General features: G+C 32.6%; 2 protein-coding genes across 2 annotated transcripts; both read left to right on the top strand.

Annotated features, from left to right (window-relative positions):
* Window positions 1–2,359: 2,359 nt before the first annotated feature.
* On the top strand, window positions 2,360–7,301 carry LOC139498117 (uncharacterized). The gene is made up of 3 exons (XM_071286454.1): window positions 2,360–2,521; window positions 4,766–4,850; window positions 5,902–7,301. The coding sequence occupies exons 2-3, from the start codon at window positions 4,774–4,776 to the stop codon at window positions 7,169–7,171; spliced, it is 1,347 nt and encodes a 448-aa protein (XP_071142555.1). The 5' UTR covers window positions 2,360–2,521; window positions 4,766–4,773; the 3' UTR covers window positions 7,172–7,301.
* A 3,707-nt stretch (window positions 7,302–11,008) lies between these two features.
* LOC139498116 (calmodulin-like) lies at window positions 11,009–24,299 on the top strand. Its single transcript, XM_071286453.1, has 5 exons — window positions 11,009–11,437; window positions 17,183–17,210; window positions 17,548–17,691; window positions 18,759–19,013; window positions 22,559–24,299. Exons 1-5 carry the CDS (start codon window positions 11,435–11,437, stop codon window positions 22,645–22,647), a joined length of 519 nt encoding a protein of 172 aa, XP_071142554.1. The 5' UTR covers window positions 11,009–11,434; the 3' UTR covers window positions 22,648–24,299.
* The last annotated feature ends 536 nt before the right edge of the window (window positions 24,300–24,835 follow it).

Raw genomic sequence — 24,835 nt, 5'->3', positions numbered from 1 at the left:
CTGCTAAGAGGTCTGGCGATAGCTGTTTTTTTTTTTTTTTTTTTTTGTCTAATGAATGAGGAGCATCACAACCTTTAACTTGTTATCTTATAAATTCACATTTAAACGATATTATAAGTCAGGGAAGCATTAGTAACGGAACAAAAGAGGCTACATAATTTGATAGGTTATAGAGCTCCTTTCCGATACATGTAATATAGTCTAAGAGCTCCTTTTCGAGATATTTAATTGTTTTAAAATGTCGGGGATCAGGCTGATCTGGACTTTTACCTTATTTTATTTTTGTTTCAAATCAAAAGAAAAGTCATCTAGAATCTGCTTGAATGGTAAACGACATTTTATTAGCTATTGAAATCTTTTATGAAAAGAAAAAAGGGTGTTTTGGGATAAACGACATTTTATGAGCTATTGACGTCTTTTATGGAAAGAAAAACGGGTGTAATGGGGCAAATTAATTAACCCTGTATCGCGACAAAACCAAAACAGTCAAAACATATGACAAAAAATTAAGAAAAAGAAATGTCATTTATAAACCAGATGAGTCTATAGTCTCTGTATTATCTGGCACTAAAGGAGCAACCATTTCACTTTAAGGGGATATTGTTTTTTACGCTATCAATCAAAATTTTTTAAAAAAATCTCAAAATTTAACACTATAAGGTATTGGAAAAATCTGAATTCAAAATATATTTTCGTCATCTGCTTCGTCACACCATTTTTTTTTTTTTGTCATTTGCTTGATTACAGTATTTTTTTCTGTAATCAGTTTGACCATGTAATATTTTTTGCGACAATTTGCGGATTACTGAATATTTTTGGGACAATGTTCGGATTACTTAATATTTGTTGCGACAAATTGCGGATTGCTAAATATGTTTTAGAAAAAAGCATAGCCTCCCTTCAAGTTAAATTATTGTTCCCTTGGTTCACGTGTAACAGTCGTTCCCTAGACACTGAATATATATAAACTGTCTCGTGAGTGACCTTCAGATTGATATTATAAATTATGGTTAACCAATATGCACATTAATTCAAAACAATTCGATATTAAAAACTGTGGATGGAAATAATATACAGTCATGAAGACCTCATCACAAAGATTATGATGTGGCTATACGTTTTATATAATTAATGGAAGTAACATGTTGTAGAGGCTTCTTGAGGGGAATTTATAAAATTTCCACTGAAATCCTTTATTGTGACAAAAGTCTAGAAATGATGTAAAAATGTATAGGATATATATCATGAGACTTCTTTGGCTCAAATTTGTGGAGAGTTGTCTCATTGGCAATCATACCACATCTTCTTGTTTGATATACACTAGAGTTAAGAAGATGAATCTGCATTAGTTTAAAATGTAATATATATAGCAATGTTTACAATTAATTCAATCCAACGATAACTTTACCTCCTGATCAAAGAAAAAATTTAATCAAATACTATCTCCTCCCAAAAATGTAGCTAATTGATTTTTTTAATTAAGATTAAACAGTGGGGTTCTAATCTTTGTTTTGTTTAAACGGCAACTCATCGGGGACAACTCATCACTAAAAAAGAAAAAAAATATATTCTCGTCACGAGAGAGGTCTGTTGTGCAAGTCTTTTGTCGACAGATGGTTTAAAATTAATATTGCAAATGAGCAATTGTGTTATTGGTAACCCAAACTTATAATTCTGGCGAAATCTTAAAACGTATTGTCTCCCAGATTTAATAGAATTAATGTTCTCCGTTAATCATTTTTTACAAAATAAGTTGAATTAATTTGGTATTATTGTTTCGAATTTGTATCCGATGCATAATGTAGTTAAAATTGTACCACTTAATGACATTTAGATTGATTAAGTGTTGGTTCTAAATCTAGAATGTGGAGAGGTAAAACTCGTTTGCTGGCTCCAAATTCTTGTTAGTTATAAGAACTTTATAAGATTCAAAGCAATTGACATTTGGAATGAAAAGTCATTTCTACTGATTTTTGAGTTTGTAGAGTAGAATGTTATTCGGGATTTTAGAGGACTCCCTTTGGTCCTCTTTTTTATTATGTATGTATAGACGTGTTGTGGAAATAGTCTGTAGTTTTTTTTAAACATTGCTATATGAAGCGTTGTTTTTTGTTCCGTCTTTCTTCCAAAGCCAGAAGGTGTTTCCCTGGCTCATGAACTTATGCCGCTGTGTATCTTCTTTCTACCTTTTTGTCCATTATTTTATCCAGTCATTGACAAAATAAATTTTGCCAATATTCTTTTTTTTTTCCGTACAAAACAGAATGAAAAAGAACCGTTGCAGCATCCTGTGTTGAACCTCATGTTGTCGTTTATCATCATCCCATGAACTTGTTTGTGAGCTGCAAAGTAAATAATCAATTAGCATTAGACTGAATTAATAATAAAAACGTTTTTAATTCTTCACACCTGTAAGGACCACAATAGTTACACGTTTACAAAAACGCAACAAAGAAATTACTTAATTTGTCAGTAGGATATTTGATCTGTCCATTTTCTGTATTTCTTTACGTTAAAACAGGTAAGTGACTTTTTCCATTGTTTCACCTGAACATTCATTTTTAGAAACATACTAAGTTACTTTTTAAAAATTAATAATCGTACAACACTGTCAAACACATTGTCTGACGTTGCGATTTAAGCACATGTCCTAACGTACAATACTTCTAATAGAGTCAACCTTTCTGGAGGTTCTTGGAAAACTTTTAAGCAGCTGTCTGTGTGCTTATCAGTGTACTTATCCATGCTTAAGTCGTTTGTGTATCGTTAATGCCTCCATGCGAATAATTCTAGCTATATTTTTGATAGCTTTTTGATCATCGAACAAAATTGTATCTGTTTGTGTGTATATCCATGCAAATGCTTTTATGTATTGTTCACGCGAAATTTAGTACTCATTTGTAAGATTATTACCAACATTATCGCGCATGGCGTAGTAGTATTCAAAGAACAAGCGTTAATGCTTCCATGCGAATGAGTCTAGCGTTTGGTTTGATGGTCTTTTGATTATGAACAAAATTGTATCATTCACGAAGAAATAATCTTCAATGAAGAGATTCATAAGACCTACCTTACTAAATTTAAAGCCGTCTACATGTAACGGTTCGCATTTTCAAAAGACGATTAGTTGGTAGGAAAACTTGCGTCTAAATAATTGGAAATATTTTGTTTGGAACATATTTGTTGGAGTAGAAACAGGAAGAAGGGCAACTGTTACATAGCGGATATAAATGCATGTTTTACGACAACATAAGTCGAATATTGTTTGTTTTGTGAAATTTTAACTCGACTTTTAAATGGGATATTTTTTTGGGGGGAGGGGTCTGGTTTTTTTTTTTTATAAATTCACAACCGTCGGCATTTATCTCAAAGCACGCAAACTGTAATTGTCATTGCGCACATTTTAACTCAGACGCGGGAATATTTTGAAATACCGCTGTACAAAATTGTACACTATGTAAATTTTAATAGTTGTGCATGTTTTATGGTATAATTCTATAGATGTAGCATAAAGTATTTACTGTAAAATGTATGTTTATATTTTATCGTATGTTTTTCTTTGTTGTGATGTTATGCTATTGTTTCAGAAAAAGGGAGAAGGTTTGGATCCATTAAAACGTTTAATCCCGCTGCAAATGTTTGCACCTGTCCTAAGTCAGGAATCTGATGTACAGTAGTTGTCGTTTGTTTATGTAATATATACGTGTTTCTCGTTTCTCGTTTTGTTTATATAGATTAGACCGTTGGTTTTCCCGTTTGAATGGTTTTACACTAGTAATTTTGGGGCCCTTTATAGCTTGTTGTTCGGTGTGAGCTAAGGCTCCGTGTTGAAGGCCGTACTTTAACCTATAATGGTTTACTTTTTAAATTGTTATTTGTATGGAGAGTTGTCTCATTGGCACTCACACCACATCTTCCTATATCTAATTAGTATAGATAATATGTGTACAGTGTCGGTCAATGAGACAGATACCTCATAACACAAAACTGACATTTATTGGTCAACATTTGTCTTGAGCACTATTTCAAAACGACTATTTCTGACCCCATAATCGACTTTCAATGAGACTATTTTCCTGCTAAATGGTCATGTCAGCTGAAACTTCTTCAGCCGCATAAGAAGGTTAGAATGAGGGGTCCTTCATTTCAGTCTTCTTTAATTTTTGAGTCAGCCATTTTTCTCTACTCTGTATAAATTTTGCCAATTATTCTCTAGTCTTTATATTTTGGGCCATTATTTTCTCTTCTGTAAACCCCATCCAGACCCTTTTATAAGGCCATGTCGGTTTTATGCTGACACAGCAAGTTTGCATGCCCATGTGTATCTAAGCAATAGGATACTAGATTATACGAATAAAAGAAATTGCCACATTAATAAAACAAAACGAACTATACATGCTGTATTGTATAATCATTATGCTATTTCAATGCAACGAAATTTATAAAAAAAAATGCGCTCATAACTTTGCTTGCATGGGTTATCCTGGCAGAACTTCCGGGAATGGGATTGGAGATACAAAAGGGAAATAATAATACATTAAAGAGAACAAAAAAGACCACACTCCAAAAAAAATAAACGCAACCATGAAAAGACTTCAAAAGATTGGAAAACGAATCTACCACTGTAAATGCAGATGCCCCGGAAAGATAACAAGTTCTTGCACAGGTGACACTCGAAGTGTTACTCCTGTTTTGAAAAAAAAAAAACACTAAACTTGTGTTGTATTTTTGTAACATAAAGACTGATAAATATTCTATTTTTCAGATAGTAAAATGTGGAACGCGGTATTTGAAATCTTACTGGTGACATTTTCTGTTACTATGGTAACTGGGATGTCTGATTTTCTCAGGTATTTGACATTTATTAATCACCACGTCATAGATACAGAATAAATTACTTGTCTAGCCATTAATTTAAGACTTATCGATCTTCGATACATTTATAAGTTTTAAGTCTCGACAAAACAAAAGATTACTCAAATCTTCAAATAAATTTGTCAATGGCTATCAAAATGGTAAATTTGTCTATGGCCATCAAAATGGTAATACATTTTCAAAAAAAAACTATCACGTCCCTAAAAAGGGCTTAGACGTAATCTTTAAAAGCCATGGCTGGTGTAATCTTAGATAGCCAAATGTTGTACTGATTCATATAAAAAAAACGTCCGTTCCGAACAAATCTTAACTTGAGGAGTTTAATTTATTCATACGGGCACTGTGCTGCTAAACAATTGTTTTAACATTAACTATAAAACAGAACAGGACAAAGAATACGTGCACACATACAGGTCATGTGCACTCACAGCTAAAAATATTACACGAATACAGGATCAAAAAGTTATCGCAGATGTTGCAATAAGTCACGTGCTATGAAATGTGCGTAGTAATTGTGATTTGTATGTCTCTTTAATCAATAACAATCACATTAGCATTATGAATTATGAATACAAAATGCAAATAGATATATCAGCAAGTCGTATGAGAATGTGATTTATATTTCTCGTTTACCAAAAATAATCACATCAGAATTGTGAAGTTAAAATGCAAATAAATATATCGCAAGTCGAATATTCCTTGATTTAAAAATCCATTTCTCAAACTGCAAATGTTTACATATGAACAGCCTGACAAGAAAATTATTTTAAAAAAAAATGCATTATGGGATTGATTCAATAGTATTAGAATTCACTGTGTTGAACATCATAGCTATGCAATGTAAATTTTATAGAAATCATACAGTACATTAAACTCTTTTTTTCTGATTTAACTAAAATATAATAATCTGTAAATAATAGAATACAATAAAAAGAAAGGGGGATACAAATGGCATGTTACTAGTTTTTAAAAAGCCCCTCATTTTTTTATTAAGAATAATGAATTTAATAAACAAAACTATTTCAGGGTAATTTACAGAAAAAGTCTCCCTGCGGATTTAAAGGCCGGTTTTAAAATGGATTTTCCATACAAGATATACGTATACAATCTCCCGCCAGCATTAAACGAGAACATTGTAAAAGAGATTACGAAGACGAACCATGTAACAAAAGGAATGATGACGGCTTCAGGACTCGGCCGAGAGATCGCCAAAATGGGGAAATACGAAGACATGTCAATACGAGATACCTTTCAGTTTAGTTTAGAAGTTATCATGCATCAAAAAATGTTAAATAGTCCCTACAGAACTTTAGACCCAGATGCAGCTGATTTTTTCTATGTACCCGCATACACCGCATTACGGTGTATTGTGAAAGATAAAGATTGCCAGAGCTGTTTATTTAACCGGTTCTTAAGCGCTCTAGTCTCTTTCTTACAACAACAACCTTATTTTAAAGAAAAAAGACCTCACTTTTCAGCCATTGGAAAGATACACAGAGAATTAGCTGATTTTGAATGTCCATATCTTTTATATCCTGTCATGAAAGAATTAACTTTCTTTGCAATTGAAAAAGAAGCGGCACTTGAACCGGGAGCAGGAGGAAATTTGTTGGTACACCAAGCTGCACAATCGTTGATCGTCCTGCCGTATCCGTCATACATTCATTTTACTGCAAATACTGCTAGTGTCATGGGTTATGGTTCTCAAAGAACTGTTTTTGCTCTGCTTCCGGTTGTGCACCCAGAAGAATCTACATTGAGTACAAAACTTTCCGCTCAGTTCAACGGAAGCACATCTTACTCTTATGGAAAATATTTCCGCAATTACAAACACGGACAATACGATATGATTCATGTTAATACTGACGCAAGAGACAACGAGATTATGATTCGTAAAACTATTTCTTGGATGACTCACTCCACTTTCTGTCTGCATCCGCCAGGGGAATCCAGCACCAGACGATCATTCTACGACTCCATTCTATGCGGATGTATCCCAGTTATATTTATAGACAAGGCCATTCCATATGCATTTCCCTCTAGCTTGGACTACAGCAAATTTTCAGTCGGTATAAAGCAAATTGATATTTTACAAGGAAAGAACATTGGAGATATTTTAAGATCAATTAATCCAAGCGTTGTTAAGCAACTGCAAAGAAATCTAGATATTATTTCTCAGCGAATGCAATATTCTGTTCCAAAAGCTAATGTCCCTGACGCAATTGACATTGCGCTTCTGGAATTGGCTAAAACAATTGAAGACACAAAAAATGAAAAAGATGAAAAGAAGAAATAATGTAACAAGTACTAAGTTTAGTATCTAGTAGTAGTATAACAAATTTTTCATTTTCATTTATTGATTTAGCAATAAATGTACCATTATCATTGTAAAAGAAACTGTTATTACATAAACTTTTTTAAATATCTTTGACTTTTTTTATTATGCGTGATTATACAAAATCATTCACTTGGTTAAAGTGTCTCTGTACCAAATGATATAGAAATGGTGTCGGGGTCAAAGTGGGTTTGTTCAAAATAACTTTGTCATGACCAACCTGCACCATATGTGAGGTATACTATTGACACTCTTACAAAACAGAAAGATACTGATTCTGACATACATGCACAGTGTGCATAAAATATAAAACTTAAAACAATCATGAGACTTGTTGGCAGTCTTAGACAGCTAAAATAGTTTGTACAAAGTCACTGTGTCATGGTTAGTGTACTTTTTTTTACTGATTGGGGTCAAATGAAAACAATTGTATTATTTATTTTTTTGCACACAGTTTTACTTGAGCTGTTATTCCTAGTTTTGCTTTCCATGACGGGACATCAATACCATGCAATCAAGTTTTTAAATATAACAGTGGACAAAAGGCACATGAGACAAACGCTCTCAAATGGATAGACGAGCATCATACATAAACTACGGTTATTTTGATATCTCTCATGGATAAGAGCAGATTAAACAAGTGAACACATGTCGTTCTCTACAATCCTTGTTAAAATATTAGAGATTTTGTTTCTTTATTCACAGAAAGGAGTCCGTTCTCCAGGCGACTGTCGAAACATTGATATACATAACAAGAATTTGCCCATAGTACACTCGTGCTATCATTTTCTATGGTCAGTGGAGAGTGAAATAGTAAGGGGTCAACATTCTAATTTGGCATCATAATTAGAAATATTATGTAATAAAGTTTCAAGTTGATAAAAACTTCGACATATTCAAAACCTACCTTAAAGGGAAAATTCACGATTTTTTACTTATGGTTTAAATATGTTCATTATGACATAATATATATATTCACAAAGTTTTATCGCTATATGTGCAGTAATAAAGGAGAAATTCAATAATTAATGAAAAAATATCAACTACTTCCTGTAGGTCGTGACGTTTTCTCCTGATTTTTGCATGCCGGGATTTAAAATACAATCATTAAAAGTCTTGGTTTTTAATCATATTTTAACGTAATCGTAAGCGCGCCGATGACTTATGCTTTATCTAATAACCATCCGATAATAAGAAGATAAAACGCACAGACGTTCAATTGTACTCATTCGTGAGATAAATTATCTATGTTAAACGTATATATTCGAATTATTTTTGTAGACAACACAAAAAGTTATAAATTTATTTTTAATAAATGCATTTTCGGCCTGATAAGGTGAACAAATTAAAGTAAAATAATCTGTAAAGACAATATGTTGGTGTACTATTATTGACCTTTTACTATCTCTGCTATGACTAGGTTTATACGATGTGTGTATTCACGGTTCTGTGGCAATACTAGTAGATGGCTTGTTGAAAGGTAAATTGTTATTTGCACTTAGGTATTTAACCACGCCTCTAGGGCACACCTTGCCAGGTGTGACTGTCTATTCGGATCAGTGGGAGCATTTAATACACACATTAAAAATACATATTCAAGTTGGTGACAAATAAAAATTGGTCGCCGTGGAATTATTTAATTATATTTGGTGCTATTATTTATTTGAATTCAAATAAGTTAATTTACTAAGAAATACACAATTTTCGGTTAAAGACGGGAAACTTAATTCATATGTCAGAATGAAATGATATACAAGTCTTGTCCTTGATTAATGTCTCATAAAAAAGGGGGACTTAGAAATTAGAAATAGCTTCACTAAATCATTTTTATTTGTCTTTATTAGGCGAAAAAATGTACGAGAACACTTACATTTAGACTTTTGAAAGCCATGTATTAATTAATATATGAAACTATCTGAAGATAACTCTACCGAAGCGGAATATAATATGTACGAATAAAGAAAAAATACTTTTGTATTGGAATGGAATCGAAAAATTACGAATAGATATTCTTTTCAAGTGTGAAAAACGTCAACCAAATTTATTCATAATCGGGAACGTCCTTATTAAAATCTGAGACTACTATAATAATCGTCGTCTCCCAACGTATATATATACTTAAATAACTATTTGACCAACGATGTTTAAAATTAAAAGACAACGAATTTAATATTATCTTTCCCTATTTTTGAATGTTTTTATAAGTCTGTTCAACTTGCAAGAATACCCCTAAAGCGGACAAATATCCGACAAGCAGTTTATTCTTTAAATTGCTGTCATTGAATATCAAGAAAGAAAATAAATCCCGAAATTGATACTCAATAGTTTTCCTAGAAAATATTCACATCCCTTGGGGATTATTAGTGTACGTCCAGTTGCATATATTTTACATGAATGTTGGAACAATTGTGATGATGACGAATTTCGTTCTTATTCGAGAACAATCTAATTGATATATAAATCTGTGAGTTTACTATGTTCTTAACTTCGATGAACCAAAGCAAGTTATAAATTGACCTGTATTTAAATCAAATTGTTTCTTTTTTTTCTTCTTCTTCTTTTGGTATACAATAGTCTATCGAATTCGTTGATTACATACTGTTGGCATACGTGGACTAGTCTATTTACAAAACTTTTACCACAATTTACACAAAATGTATGTTTCTTTCTTATGTTCAATGTATACATGTATACATATTTTAAATTGCGCTACTGACTATAGTTCCGTAACTTTCTACCCAGGCGTATGTATACACGAATCGTCGACAAGTGCGCACATTTTTTTAAATCAATAATTCTGGTATGTTCCAATCTGTCCTAAACTATTGACAACGAGTATATATTACATTTTCCCAAATTAACCCTTGGAAAAATATGTAAATAGATTTGTATTTCTTCAATTTTTTTTTTTTTGTATTATTTTTTTTTTGTAAATAATATTCTTTACAACAGAAATGTTATTTATAAACAAGCGTATGAGTTCAGTAATGACTAGTATATTATATCACTTTCGGACACGCAAGACAAAAATGTATATTATACATGCACCTGATAGTTCAAAATGGAAAGTTATAAGTAACGGTCGTGTACACTGATCAATACCTACAGAAGTGAAACGATGCATGAACTTGCAAGCCCGCTGGACAGGAAATCGATTGAATACCTGGACGTGTCACCTTACACCCCTTCCAATACCTTTGGGAGTAATACCTTTAGCCATGCTGGTGATCAGATGAGGGAAGATCCGAATTTATTTAAATAAAGTTTATTACTTGAAAGAATTATGAACGAATTAGATTTTCGAAAACAATTTCCACGGAACACTTATTTATGATTTGAACTTTGACTTTTTAACTAATTACAATATTATCAGTTTAAAATTAACAGACTATATGGTTATTTAAAAATAAGACCATTTTCCGTATCAAGTTAGTCAGTCAGATAAAACAACGTACGATTGACAAGATATCGACACGCAATTACGACTACATCGTTTACTGTAGTTTTGTTCCTTTGTGGTTTATAGACATATCGGGATTTTTCATCGGAGAAGGTGACAAGATGGCGGAGAGCAGAGAACTGATACTCAAAATTTAAAATCGATGGTGATCTCTTATTTAGCGGAATAAAACTTTAATATCTATAAATTTGAGCATTTTTATACAGAATGGACATAATATCAATTTTTGATTTTTTTGCGAAGTTTCCCTTTAAACAAAAACGTTAACCTTAAGAGATAAGAGGGACAGACGGACGGACGGACGAACTCACGGACGAACAGACGCATAGACTTAAAACATAATGCCCCAAGGTGGGGCATAAATCTGTTGAAAATGTATTTTGAAATATCAGGTTTTACATGTAAAAAGGTCAAAATACGTATCGGGGTCAAAATACGTGTCGGTGTATTTAATATATTCATCAATGAAATAGTTTTGTTTTCATTGATTGTAAAATCAGTGTCATTTGTTTCATTCAATTAATAAGATTATCATAGCTATATCCGTAACTATATTCACACACAAAGAATTTATTATCCAATCAGAAATAATCTTACAACGGGTCAAGGTAGAAACATGTAAACAAAAACATACCTCAGCTTACCTGTGCAATATTTCACGGTCATTGTTCTTCGCTGTTATTGATATTTTTACTATTGATAACCCAATATTATTTTGCAATTTGTGGATATTTGGAAAGAGTCAGTTAGAGGATATCTAGAAAATGGTAAGTAAAGATGTAGATTATTCTTTTTTACCTGTTCTCGCATTAGTTACCTGTTGTCACAGTGAACTAGTGGAATGTCGAATTATATACGGCACCGAAATGACTTTATTCATCATCTTTTAAAAAATCCACATTGATAAGTTATTTTTATGTTTAATTAAAATAAAAAAATGTGTGTTTACTGAAAGTGTACCTAAATTATAATATGATCTCGTATTATGGATATAACTTAAACTATATAATAGTATTATAAGGTAAAACTACAAACTGAAAGTATTTATAGAAAATCAATATTTGAACGATTTCCATAATTTGTTTGTATTTGTACTGAAAAATAATAGACCTACTTCTTTCTTCAATACACTGTGTATGTGTAATATCGTAAGAGGCATGATTTGAACTATCGGACATATACGAATTAAAGGGAAGACATGGACATCGTGGAAAAAAGGGGGGTCATCAATCCTCAATCTTAAGGCCTGTTGGCACAGATTGTATCAATGTGCAGATTTTCTCTTTTGTGCGTTTTGCTCAGAGTATTTTCTTGTTTCAAGTTAAAAGGGTATGCGCTGGTAAGGATTGGGATTGAGGAACAGCAGTATCAAATCGGCCAGTTCTGTTAATGTAAATTGTTCCACTGTTTCTAGTTTGGCTTTCGTCTCTTCGGTGTTCTCGTCGTCTAGTCTGGTTAACATAGTAGCTACCACGAATGAGAATTGTGATAACTGTTAGTGTATGATCAGATTATTAAATGTATGTCAACAGGAAATTAAGGCACTTATAGGTTGAACGACATTGAATCTTTATCTGGAGTGGTTTTCGAAAAAAGCTTGGGAAACCAAATATAGAATTAGTTACAATTGGGAGCAGAAAAACTTTAAAGTCGATCAACAGATTCGCCCGAGTTTGTTCCAAGGTTCCAGGGAAAAAAATATGAAAGCTTTTTATTTCACAATGAGAGTTTTTAACCATGTTAACCTTCATGTTAATTTTTACGTCGAAAATTTGTACTTATCTGGAACGTTCAAGCTCTGATTTAGTTTTGCAAAACATGCAATGATACGAATACTGTTTCACCTTTCACACCGTAGATATCTCGTATATATAGTAATTAGTTACTGTGGTTGAAACGTCAAAAGTATGTAAGTTACAGAGTCAAATGCACTCATGATGACAGGAGTTTGACAACAATCTAAAGACGTGTCTAGACATTGTTGTCTAATTGATATACAGTTACTGTCCAAGTGACAGACATATGGGTCAATAGCAACTAATGCGCCTCGAAATCAGGAACTCAAAAGTTTTGTGTAAACAAAAATATCTCTGTGTAGTGATATTGGACATGTTTCGATTTTTTACACTGAAATGTCTGAGCTTAATCATTTGTGGTGAGTAGGAAAGTAGAGGAACAGAGAATAAATGTGTAAGAACTGTGGAGTTGTTGAATGTGTTCAAAATTTTAAATTTTCAAAGAACTAATTGTGTTAAAAAGGGATTTTTTACCACGAAGAGCCGCATCACGAAAGGATGCTCGGGGTATGCTAATTTACGGGAAAAGGTAATCTCACTTCGTACCCCGAAAATTTAACCACATAGTGAAAATGTCACATTTCGAAACGAGCTATCATACATATCCAAGCTTACGATATGGACTGAGCTACAATATTTTTTTTTACCATTACCGCCTATGTAAAAACAAATAAAGATATTGACCCGTATACAAAATCTTTTTCTATGTTAATACGGGTTCTTTAGTTAGTTTGGACATAAACATTAAAAAAAAATTGGAAAAGGGGGGTATTTGATAATATGTGAACATAGCGATTTTGGACTGTCCGTATTGGCATAAATCCGGCGAAACCCTACATTACATATGCCAATGAAGGATCACTAGAAACTGAAAGAAGATTGATTGATTGATTGTTGCTGTCAGTTTTAACAATACTTTTAAGCGCCACTGTTGGGTTTTTTCGATGCGGACTTAAATAAGATCTCAAAGATCTATAACCCACTCGACATAGTAACTGTATACACATTTGTTGAAAGGTGATACATCCACTTTAGTTTAATCCTCTCTTTAAGTATTTTATCATAATATTGATATTTAAGGTTAATCAATAGCATTGTTGCATTGACTTCAGTAGTTCAATATACATAATATAATACAGATCTGATTTGAGAAATGAATACTCTGGAGCGATTACGACCACAAACAAACAATTGTACAAAATTAATGTGGAATTAATAAATAGGTTATCAATTATGTATGATCAGAATGAAGTAATGAAATAACATTGTAAAATGGCAACATTTTAATCTATTTATTTGTATGTTGTTTTTTTTTTTAACTCTCTAGTAAATTTTTACAATATGTGGTTTTTAAAGAATTTCACTACCCATGAGGGTCTTACACGGTCTGTTTTACAATATGAAACTTTGTGATGAAATATCATTATTCTGTAAACTTTAAGGTATGTATCTAATTTGGAAATATGATAATATTGCGGGTTAAAAGTATACTAGTCTATCCCTGGGAATATACGTTCGTTGTTGTTATTCGTAGTGGCGTAAAAGACTTCACCAACATATAGGAAGAAACAGAAGGAAAAAAAAGCAGTACTGTACTTAAATAAATAAATAATTTAACCTGGTTGACTCTCAGTAGTTTATGGTCAAGTTGTAAACATAAATGTAACAGGAAGAAAAATTGGTGGTTTTTACAACCGAAATACAAATGTAGACTCGGCCAAAAAGGCATGATGGAAATTGTCCTAAATCACTCGCAACTCGACTTTTGTAACTCGCAACTCGGCCTTTTCAACTTTTACACCATTTTTCGCCTTTTTGTCTGTTTCAACATTGTATATTAGAAAATTAATCTTGAAATACAAATGTATGCATAAAATAATTAAGATTTTACACTTGAACTTTGCCAAGTTACTAAATATTATTGTTTTGGGATGGAATGGTGCGTTAATACAAAAAATAAAAGTAATGAACATAAAATGTATCATATGAAGCATTTGACACCAGAACAAGCTGCTTCAACTTCCAACACTTTCCAAAAAAACAACTGAGAAACAATTGAATCAATTACCATACGGCCTAGCAAGTCGATGTATGACTTAATTCTTCAGCCGCATAGAATAAGCTTTCACCTTGAGTATGCATACCCTCAGCGCACAGAAGGGTCAAATTTTGTTTGTTTGTTTGCAATTAACCATTGAAAATTCTCTCTATATATACATATCAAATTAAATATTTTTGTCAAAAGCTTGAAAAGTTGAAATTCTATAGCAAGTATTATCATATCATGACATCGTTCTGCATGAGTAATCTTTTTTATATCTCGTAAGGTGTTGATTTAAATTTCATTGAACTCCTTGAAGCATCGAACATTATCGAAGTTATTTTGATTATTTTGTGACCTTGAAAATATTTCAAATTCATTTTAAAAGTATATTTATTAAGTCTTTTGCGTTTCGTATTGAATGTCTGTTATTTAAACCACATTGGTTCAATAGTTTGTGGAAAATTTTAGGGAGCAACCTTGAATGAATGAATGAATGAATGAATCTTTATTGCAGAAGCATAGAATGCTATGGCAAAATTAACAACATATATTACATAATATAAAATATGAATAGACAGCAGAGAACAATAGTATAATACAATGACATGACATATAAAGTTATGAGACTATATTTGATTTTGAACCTTGTTGAACCATTTAGCTTTTAAAAATAAGTTGGTATGGTAAATATTTTTTTTTTCGACGCTATTTACACAAATTATTTTGTTTTTCAAAATTTAACACTCTAAGGTATGGGGGAAATGTGGATTCTTAAAAATGTTTGTCTCCTGCTTGACCAGAATATTTTCTTTCGTCAAATTTGGGATCAGAATATCTTTTTAGGAAAATAAACATACCATACCCCCTTTGAAGTTAAATGGTCGTTCTTTAAAATTTTACCATTTACGGCCATCTACTAACTGGCAGAAAGCCCATGCGCCCGTTTTGCACTTTGGGTCGGACTGGGGACACTAAATTCGATAAGTGGTGTTGTGAGTCTATCAGTGCTATCTGTACTCTTGAAACACTTACATCAATTTTCTTAACGAAAGTCTTTTGAAAATAAAATTATACCCAAATACAATATACCGTCCGTATCCAGTTGCAATCGTATTCCCCTTCCTTCGTTCTGGTCTACCTACTTTGAAGGACATACCTATTGAATTCATTGTTTATTTACACTCCACAATATGCATGAAATATTTGCCACTGGAGGTTTAGACAAACAGCAACCATTCAATGTTTAAACTGTTAAAGCTCGTTTAGTTCATCATTCAGAATAAACATTCAGTACAGTAGCACACATTTACATTCTATTCGATACAACATTTAGTTATAACTATGCTTTTACAGGTGAAGTGAGTAAACCTGAATTAAACATCCCAAAAGTCAACTGGGTTGCAGAAATATAGTCCCCTGCATTTCTGCCGGTCGACAATTAAAGTCATGCTCAGAGAGAATGTTTGATGTTAAAACATATATTCATACACTTCCTATATCATGCATTGATTGGGATTTTTTAATAATTTTAAACACATTTTTTTTATTATCACTTGTTACATCAACCCTAAGTTGCCTCGGGAAGCAACTTAGGGCCCCCCGATTTTTATAGTCTCGTTTGTCGGGGAAATAGCAAATAAGGGGGAAAATGATGTGGTAATAGAACCCCCACATTCTCTACACGTGATAGAACTTATGCAATATTTGCCTGCCGTTTTTTGTTGTGTTGAGGTGACTGGGAAATTTCGACCCTTCACAACATACATGTAACCTCTTTCCTAGTCGAATTTCAAGCTTTGCCTCTTGAACTTACAATGTATCTTTTAATAATCTTCGTCCTGAAAATGCATGACATATTTGTCATTGGTATGACATATTTGTCATTGGTCATCGAGTAACTTATGAGACGCTACAGTATACATGTAACTATATGTAGATCTACTCATTATTTTCCTCAATTTGAATGTGAATATTTCGTTCGTTAAATGTTAAATTCCGCTTATCTACTATTGTAGCCTGGCGTGTGTGAAAATCGGATACAGAGAGGAGTTGAACTATTCGAATTAATTTGAATATTGGTCTTCTATTAAAGTTTGGAATTTTACTTGTGATCGAATTTTGATTTCTTACTAAAAGTAACTTTGTAATCGTGTGATTTAAAAATACGCAGTCATTTCACAGTCAGTAAAGTAAGGCAAAATTTAAAAGTCAGATTATGGTGTCAAGGCTATATGCACAAATTCTTGCATTCAATAGCACTGGATTGGTGTGCAGAATAGAAAATAATGGGCCAAATCTACAGAAAAATTGACCTATCAAATAAAGAATAGAGAAAAATAGGTCAAAAAATAAAGAATAGAGAAAAATAGGTCAACAAATAAAGAATAGAGAAAAATAGGCCAAAAAATAAAGAATAGAGAAAATGGGGTGTTAAAATATAAATAATTGAGAATTTTAGGGAAAAAATATTTTAAAAAAATGACGCAAATGTTGAATAATATATAAAAACCAAGGACCCCTATAATTGTAGGTATTGGACATGTAATGGAATATCGAATCCATATCCGAAAATAGTTCGTTTAGAAAGTTTTCCAAAAGAAAATTGATGCTGGAAAGCATATTAAATAGTTAATACTAAATACTGATTGTCCTTTTATATATTATTGTTTCAGACACAATCATGCAACGAAGATTTAGAAGGTATTTATATATATATATACTACATGTATAATACTACACTAAAGTATATTTTTTCATGTAATTCTGTAAATAATTTACCAATAAGAAATATATTGAAAGAACACCTCATATAGTTTAATTGTTTTGTGTTTATTTAGCCAAATAATTGCATGTAAAGAACACTTTGAGAAAATTTGCATACAGGAAATTTTATCCCAAATTTAACATATTAACGGGAGATATTAGATTGAATCTAAAGGGCGGGGTTTCCTTTTCTGAGTTCTAGTTGTCGTGTCACGATACTCAGTACGTATTTAAGAGTTAAGTAAATATTATACCTTCGATAATTTGATTTCAGCTTTGCGGGAAACGTTTGACATCTTTGACAAGAACAAAAATGGCAGCATTTGTGCAACAGAACTTGGTACACTGTTGAGAGCAGTTGGTGAGAATCCAACACAAAGAGAAATCGAGTACTTCATTAAGTCATGTGATAAAAACAGTAGGTTTATTTAACACTTAATAATTTCTAGATTGTAAGCGGCAATTCTATATACAGTGAAACCTGATAAAACCGAACCCTGAATAAACCGAAAACCTGTCTAATCCAAACTTGTTCTGAAGACCAATCATATCACATTTTATGCATTGTGAACCTGATCAAACCGAATACCTGCCAAAACCGAACAAAATCTCAAGTCCCGAAAGGGTTCGGTTTAGTCAGGTTTCACTGTATGTGCGTTTGGAAAATCGGTGGTTCTTTCTGGCTACTCCGGGTACCTCCTCATGAAAAGCCAGGACAAGAGTGGTGAAATTGCGGTTACAATCAACTAACTATACTGTTCAATAAGTTTTCTTTCAGTATCGACCGTCATGACAAAGAAATTAGCAACTATATGTCACCGTACGGCATTAAACAATGAGCATAGTCAGCAAAAAAAGGCCCCAATTGACATATACGAGAAAACTAATGGCCTAATTTATGAACAAAAGAATGGACGAAAAACAAATATGTAACACAGCAACAAACGACAACCACTGAATTACAGAGTCCTGAATTTGGAAAAGCACATACAGAATGTGGTGGGGTTAGACTAGTTATTGCTTACACTGTTGACCATTATTATGTTGTCATATATCGACTATATGTTTACAATATCGACCATATTTTTACAATATCGACCATATGCTTACGATATCGACCATATGCTTACAGTATCGACCATATGCTTACAGTATCGACCATATGCTTACACTAAGGGGGAAATGCTTACAATTAGAACCAGGATGCTTACTATAAGTGAGGAAACAAATCCTCAGAATACGGACTCACATGCTTAGACTATGGACCCAAATGCATACAATAATTAAGGATCCAAATCCTTACAATAAGGACTCTACTGCTAAGAATTTGGACCTAAATGTTTACAATGAGTTCAGTCATATATACATATACACTAAAAGTTATTTTCTCAGATATATATAGATGCTTTTCATGCATGGGAGTACAACTATTTAAAAAAAGTATACTTATTTATTATAGCTACCTTTTAAATTTTTATATTTCAGAAAATAATGTAATAGAATTTGAAGACTTTGTGGCGTTAATGGAAATAATAAGACGAGATGCGACACGGAAAGAGGATCAAGAAGAAACTTTAAAGAGAGCATTTAAAATATTTGACAAAGATGGAAATGGGACGATAGATGTCAAAGAACTTGAGAGGGTCACTACACAATTAGGGGAGGTACTCAGCGAAGAGGAGTTAGCGCAGATGTTTAAGATAGCAGATGCTAACAAAGATGGCAAAATTGATTACAAGGGTATGTTTAAATATTTTCTAATTCATGCACAATAGATTTAAGAAGATGTGGTATGAGTGTCAATGAGACAACTCTCCATCCATGTCACAATTTATCAAAATAAACCATTATAGGTCAAAGTTCAGTCTTCAACATGGATCCTTGACTCACACCGAACAGCAATCTATAAAGGGCCTCAAAAATGACTAGTGTAAAACCATCCAAACGGGAAACCTATGGCCTAATCCATATAGGAAAAAGAGAAAAAAGAAACACGTATGAACCACAACAACAAACGACAACTACAGAACAACAGATCACAATAAAATTAAGAATGGAGATGGGGAATGTGTCAAACAACCCGACCATAGAGAAGACAACAGCAGAAGGTCACCAACAGGTCTTCAATGCAGCGAGAAATTCCCGCACCCGGAGGCGTCCTTCAACTGGCCCCTAAACAAATATATATACTAGTTCAGTGATAATGAACGCCATACTAAACTCCAAATTGTACACAAGAAACTAAAAATAAAAATAATACAAGACTAACAAAGGCCAGAGGCTCCTGACTTGGGACAGGCGCAAAAATGAGGCGGGGTTAAACATGTTTATGAGATCTCAACCCTCCCCTATACCTCTAGCCAATGCAGAAAAGTAAACACAAGTTGGTTGGTTGTGTATATACATGTATGATTGATTAAATGGGGAATAATGAAATTTTAAGGCGTTTCTTGTTTCGTTTTTTATAATTCGTCCGGGAAGGGGACACAAATTGGTTCTAGTTTACCCTTATCCGTTTTTGATTGTTTCTTTTATTGGGTGGGATGGCTGTGTGTTGTATGTAATGAGTTTTTGTGTTGTAGAATTTTCTATGATGTTTGGTTTGTTTTCTGTTGACATGCTGCTGTGCTGTCTGACTTTTCTTTATTTTTCGGTTCTTGATATATCGATATTAGTATCCTCCAATTCCTCTTACTTTATGAAGTATATTCTACTACTAGCAAATCGTTATTGCTTCTTTTCAGTTTCTTTTCAGACATTAGATACATTTTGTAGATCAAACTCATTCGTTTAGTGTAGGGTACTTGTTTTTGTTTAAATGTCTTTTTGATCGAATTTGGCCTTTTAAATTGAATTTTACAGTGTGTCTTTTGATGTTGTAATGTTGCAATACTGCCAGGTTAGGATGAAGGTTGGCACCTGTTTAAACAATTAAAAACATTAAAACCCGCTGCATTTTATGAACTTGTACTGAATTAGGAGCCTGTTGTTCAGTGGTTACTGTTTGTTGGTGTGCTTCATAGGTGTTTATCGTTTATCGCTTTTTTTTTATAAATTAAACCGTTGTTTTTTTAATGCTGGTTTGTTTTACTCTATAGTCATTAAGGGACCCGTTATAGCTTGATGTTCTGTGTGAGTCTAGTCTCCGTGGTGAATGCTGTAATATGACCTATAGTTGTGAACTTTTACACATTGTAACTAGGTTGGAGAGTTGTCTAATTGTCTTCATATTTATATTATCTTGTCCTAGAATGTTTTGTCTAATTGTCTTCATATTTATATTATCTTGTCCTAGAATGTTTTGTCTAATTGTCTTCATATTTATATTATCTTGTCCTAGAATGTTTTTGGTGTACATGAACATAGACATTTTGAAATGGTTCATTGTGCATGGGGAACACAACAGTTGCCACTGTTGAACAGGATCTCCTTACCCGTCCGGTCCATCTGAGGATGATGAAGGTTGGCACCTGTTTAAACAATTAAAAATATTAAAACCCGCTGCATTTAAGGAACTTGTACTAAATTGTGAGCCTGTTGTTTAGTGGTTGTTATTTATTTCTCGGTTTTTCTATTAGACCGTTGGTTTTCCTGTTCATTTGTTTTACACTTGTCATTTTTGGGACACTTTATAGCTCTTTGTTCGATTGGAGTCAAAGTGTTGTATGCTGTACTATTACCTACAATACTAAACTTTGTATGCACTGTAACTTGGATGGAGAGTTGTCTCATTGGCACTCATACCTCATCTTCCTATATTTGTATGCACTGTAACTTGGATGGAGAGTTGTCTCATTGGCACTCATACCTCATCTTCCTATATTTGTATGCACTGTAACTTGGATGGAGAGTTGTCTCATTGGCACTCATACTTCATCTTCCTATATCTATTTGTATGCACTGTAACTTGGATGGAGAGTTGTCTCATTGGCACTCATACCTCATCTTCCTATATTTGTATGCACTGTAACTTGGATGGAGAGTTGTCTCATTGGCACTCATACCTCATCTTCCTATATTTGTATGCACTGTAACTTGGATGGAGAGTTGTCTCATTGGCACTCATACTTCATCTTCTTATTTACATTATCTTGTCCTAGAATGTTTCGGATGCACATGTACATAGAAATTCTGAAATGGTTCATTGTGCATGTTAAAATCACCTTAGTTGAAGAAACCAATAATTGCCCATTACGTCCTACACCATTTAATAAACTATGTACTTTCTAGAGGTATGAATGGTTCTTTAATTGCATTGAGATGACTATCCATTTATAACAACACAATCTAATCGATTTTCGTTACCATGATGGCATTATAATCGTTTGTTTTAAGTTTATAATATTACATTGAAATGAATCACCATTAACATCATGAATAATTGATTTTATCAAGTGTCAATCTATCTTATTAACACGTTCAATGAAGTAGAAAAAGCAACAACATCTAATGTTTGAAAAAGGACGGAACTTTACAAATGTATTTGCAAAAACAGTAATTATATATAAGAAGATGCGGTATGAGTGCCAATGACACAACTCTCCATAAAAATGTATTTGCAAAAACAGTAATCAGGCGCGGATCCAGAGGGGGGGTTCCGGGAGTTGGAACCCCCCCTTTTTTTGGGCCGATCAATGCATTTGAATGGGAGCATATAGCTGGACCCCCCCCCCCCCCCTTTACTCTGGGTTGGGACCCCCCCCCCCTTTTTTTAAAATGGCTGGACCCGTCCCTGGTAATTATATATAATATGTGGTATGAGTGCCAATGACACAACTCTCCATACAAATGTATTTGCAAAAACAGTAATTATATACAAGAAGATGTGGTATGAGTGCAAATGACACAACTCTCCATCCAATTCACAATTTGTAAACGTAAACCATTATAGGTCAAAGTACGGTCTGAATAATTTGAACCGGTTGAACCTAAATATTAAGCCATATTCAGAGTAATGCGTCGTATCTATAGCCGTAATAATTGTACAAGATTGAAATTATGAGCATTTCATAAACAAAAGAGAGGAACGGCATAATAAATTACATCCCAGCTCCTTTGTTCTACCAAAGCATGCTTTCCTTTGTTTAGTAACATTTTGGCGGGAATGCTTAATCTACAATAAAACTTCGAGAGTCGAAGAAAAACTGACAGAGATGACAAAAAAAAGATTAAAATACAAACAACAGTTTACAAATAGAAAATAGAAAACAAACGACTGAGCGTCCATAATAAATTCCATTTTTTAGATTTTTCATAATTCATATGTCCATTATTTTTTCTTTCAGAATTCACCAAATATATTACGAAGCCAATTAGTAAACAGCCAATGGGTCATTCGAAGAAAAATCATAACACAAATAAAAACAAGACATAAGAGTTGTATGTTCCATTTACAGACTTTAATTATAGACTATTTTATAGAATATTAATGATAGACATTTTTCAGGATCAGACAATAATGTACATGTACTATGATGACGTTCGTGAAATAATGTAGTAATCTGCACTTTTGGAATGTTAAGAAATATGGGTATTTTTTTTTTATATAAGAAATGAACATACTGCTGTAAAATTATGATTGGTGGATTTACATTATCATGAACTATTTGTTACATAGCTGTTTCTTTCAACTTATGTCGTTGAAATGTTTTTAAAATATTGATAACAAAATGTGAGGGTCTCCAGACAGCTATATCAAGTATTTCATGAAATTAGCAAAAACATTATAAAACTTCTAGGATATTCTCACGCATTTTCAATTTTCAAATTAACATATAGTCTGTCTACTGATACTAGAAAAAAACAGCTGCTATGAAGAATGTGAAACTATTTTTCGAGAAATCACAACGAACGAGTTCACTTAGGCTTCATATTGTGTCAAAAACTGATAGTTGGAAATATCGATAATATAGACAATCCGATAAGAGATTTTTCGAATAGAATTTGTTTATTTGGCAAATAATGCTTCGTGCGTCTGAAGCGGCGCTTTCTTTGATTTGTCCCATCACTGTCTTATTTCTTAGCTATAGAGATGTTTGATTCCATAGCGCCTTTTTTCCATCTATTGGACTAAAAAGTAAAATCATCCAGGAAAATTCAAAAAGGAAAGTCCCAATTAAATGGCTCAAACACATCAAACGAATGGATAACAACTGTCATATTTCTGACTTAGTACAGGCATTTTCTTATGTAGAAACTGGTTGATTAAATCTGGTTTTATAGATAGCTAAACCTCTTACTTAAAGACAACATTAATTAATCATGATTCCATTTTGCCCTTTTCATCGACAATCCAACATTATTGTATTTAAGAATTAGTTAAACAAACTACATTGCATAAAATATAAATTTATTTAAAATAGTACATGTATCGATTACATGTTATTGTTTATCTTTACAATCAATTATGATGATGAACGACTGAAAAAATTGTGTCGAATGTGAAGAGCAATCTACTGATGTCTTATAAATTATAAATTTTGATTATAGTTCATGATTTTTATAATAGATTTTTACTACTACATGTTTTGTAACAATAAAGTTCAATGTAGACCCCAATTAACATAGTTACGAATAATATTTTATACCCCTGATAAGACTATATCATCGTTGATATTACTTGTGAATGCTTCTCAAAGCTTTTTACTTTTTTGAAAACTTCCTTTTGATATTTTTACTTGTTGAGGCAATCAGAGTCGGACGTTTTGTTTTGTTTCCCATGCGCCTTGTTATTGTTAAGATACGAACAATACAATTATTTTAGAGTAGACATTTTGTAAAGCAGTCAAAAGTTACCATGTTTCTGGAAATATGCTACAAATAAATGAACTATTAAACATAAGTTCAAGATTTTTGATACAATTTAAATCTTTACACTGATAATTTCAATACATCCCAGTGAAATATGACTTAAAAACTTGAAGAATTATTTTATTGTTATGTTGTCTCCGTCCATTTTTTATGTTGTTTATTTTTTATATTGTAAGTTGTAACTATTTCTAACATGAATAAAAAGTATATATTTTACTTGCTGTTTTTTTTTGTTTGGAAACCATAAATTAGGGCTTGCTAACAACACAATATTATAATAAAGACAAACATATATATGAAATGGCAAATAAATCAAACACGCTACATTTTATTGCTGTTCTTAACTTAACATTTCAAAAATTGGAGAGTTCACTTCTTTGGACAAAGACGAACGCTAGTGACGGCTGAAATGAAAGCTTGTACTTTTAGACAATACATTTGTCTTTATAGTGGTGTATTCTATTTTTTAATAGAAATCAGTGCTAGGTATACGATTAAAGTCAAAAAGAATAAAATCAATTTACGGTCTTCCACAGTAGATACATGTCTTTACACTATATCAACTGATTGGTGTTTGTTTAACGCCACTTTTGACATTATTGCGCTATTTCGTGGTGGTCAGTTATAATTATTGGTTGAAGAAGCCAGAGACAACCACCGACAATCGATAAAGTCAATTAATGTCCGTTTTGGATTTGAACTCATAACCTGCGTGTTAACAATCTACATTATATAAACAATGATAAAGTATG

This window comes from Mytilus edulis, chromosome 12 (assembly GCF_963676685.1).
Source record: "Mytilus edulis chromosome 12, xbMytEdul2.2, whole genome shotgun sequence".
In the NCBI taxonomy this organism is placed as follows: Eukaryota; Metazoa; Mollusca; class Bivalvia; order Mytilida; family Mytilidae; genus Mytilus; species Mytilus edulis.
Note: the sequence above shows the minus strand (reverse complement) of the source record. Positions and strands in the feature narration are given on the sequence as shown.

Coding starts and splice junctions, on each gene's coding strand:
- LOC139498116 (XM_071286453.1), top strand. Junction 17,692..18,758: donor TAAGTCATGTGATAAAAACA/GTAGGTTTATTT, acceptor TTTATATTTCAG/AAAATAATGTAATAGAATTT. Junction 19,014..22,558: donor TGGCAAAATTGATTACAAGG/GTATGTTTAAAT, acceptor TTTTTCTTTCAG/AATTCACCAAATATATTACG.
- LOC139498117 (XM_071286454.1), top strand. CDS start 4,774: ATGTGGAACGCGGTATTTGAAATCTTACTGGTGACATTTTCTGTTACT. Junction 4,851..5,901: donor GGGATGTCTGATTTTCTCAG/GTATTTGACATT, acceptor AAACTATTTCAG/GGTAATTTACAGAAAAAGTC.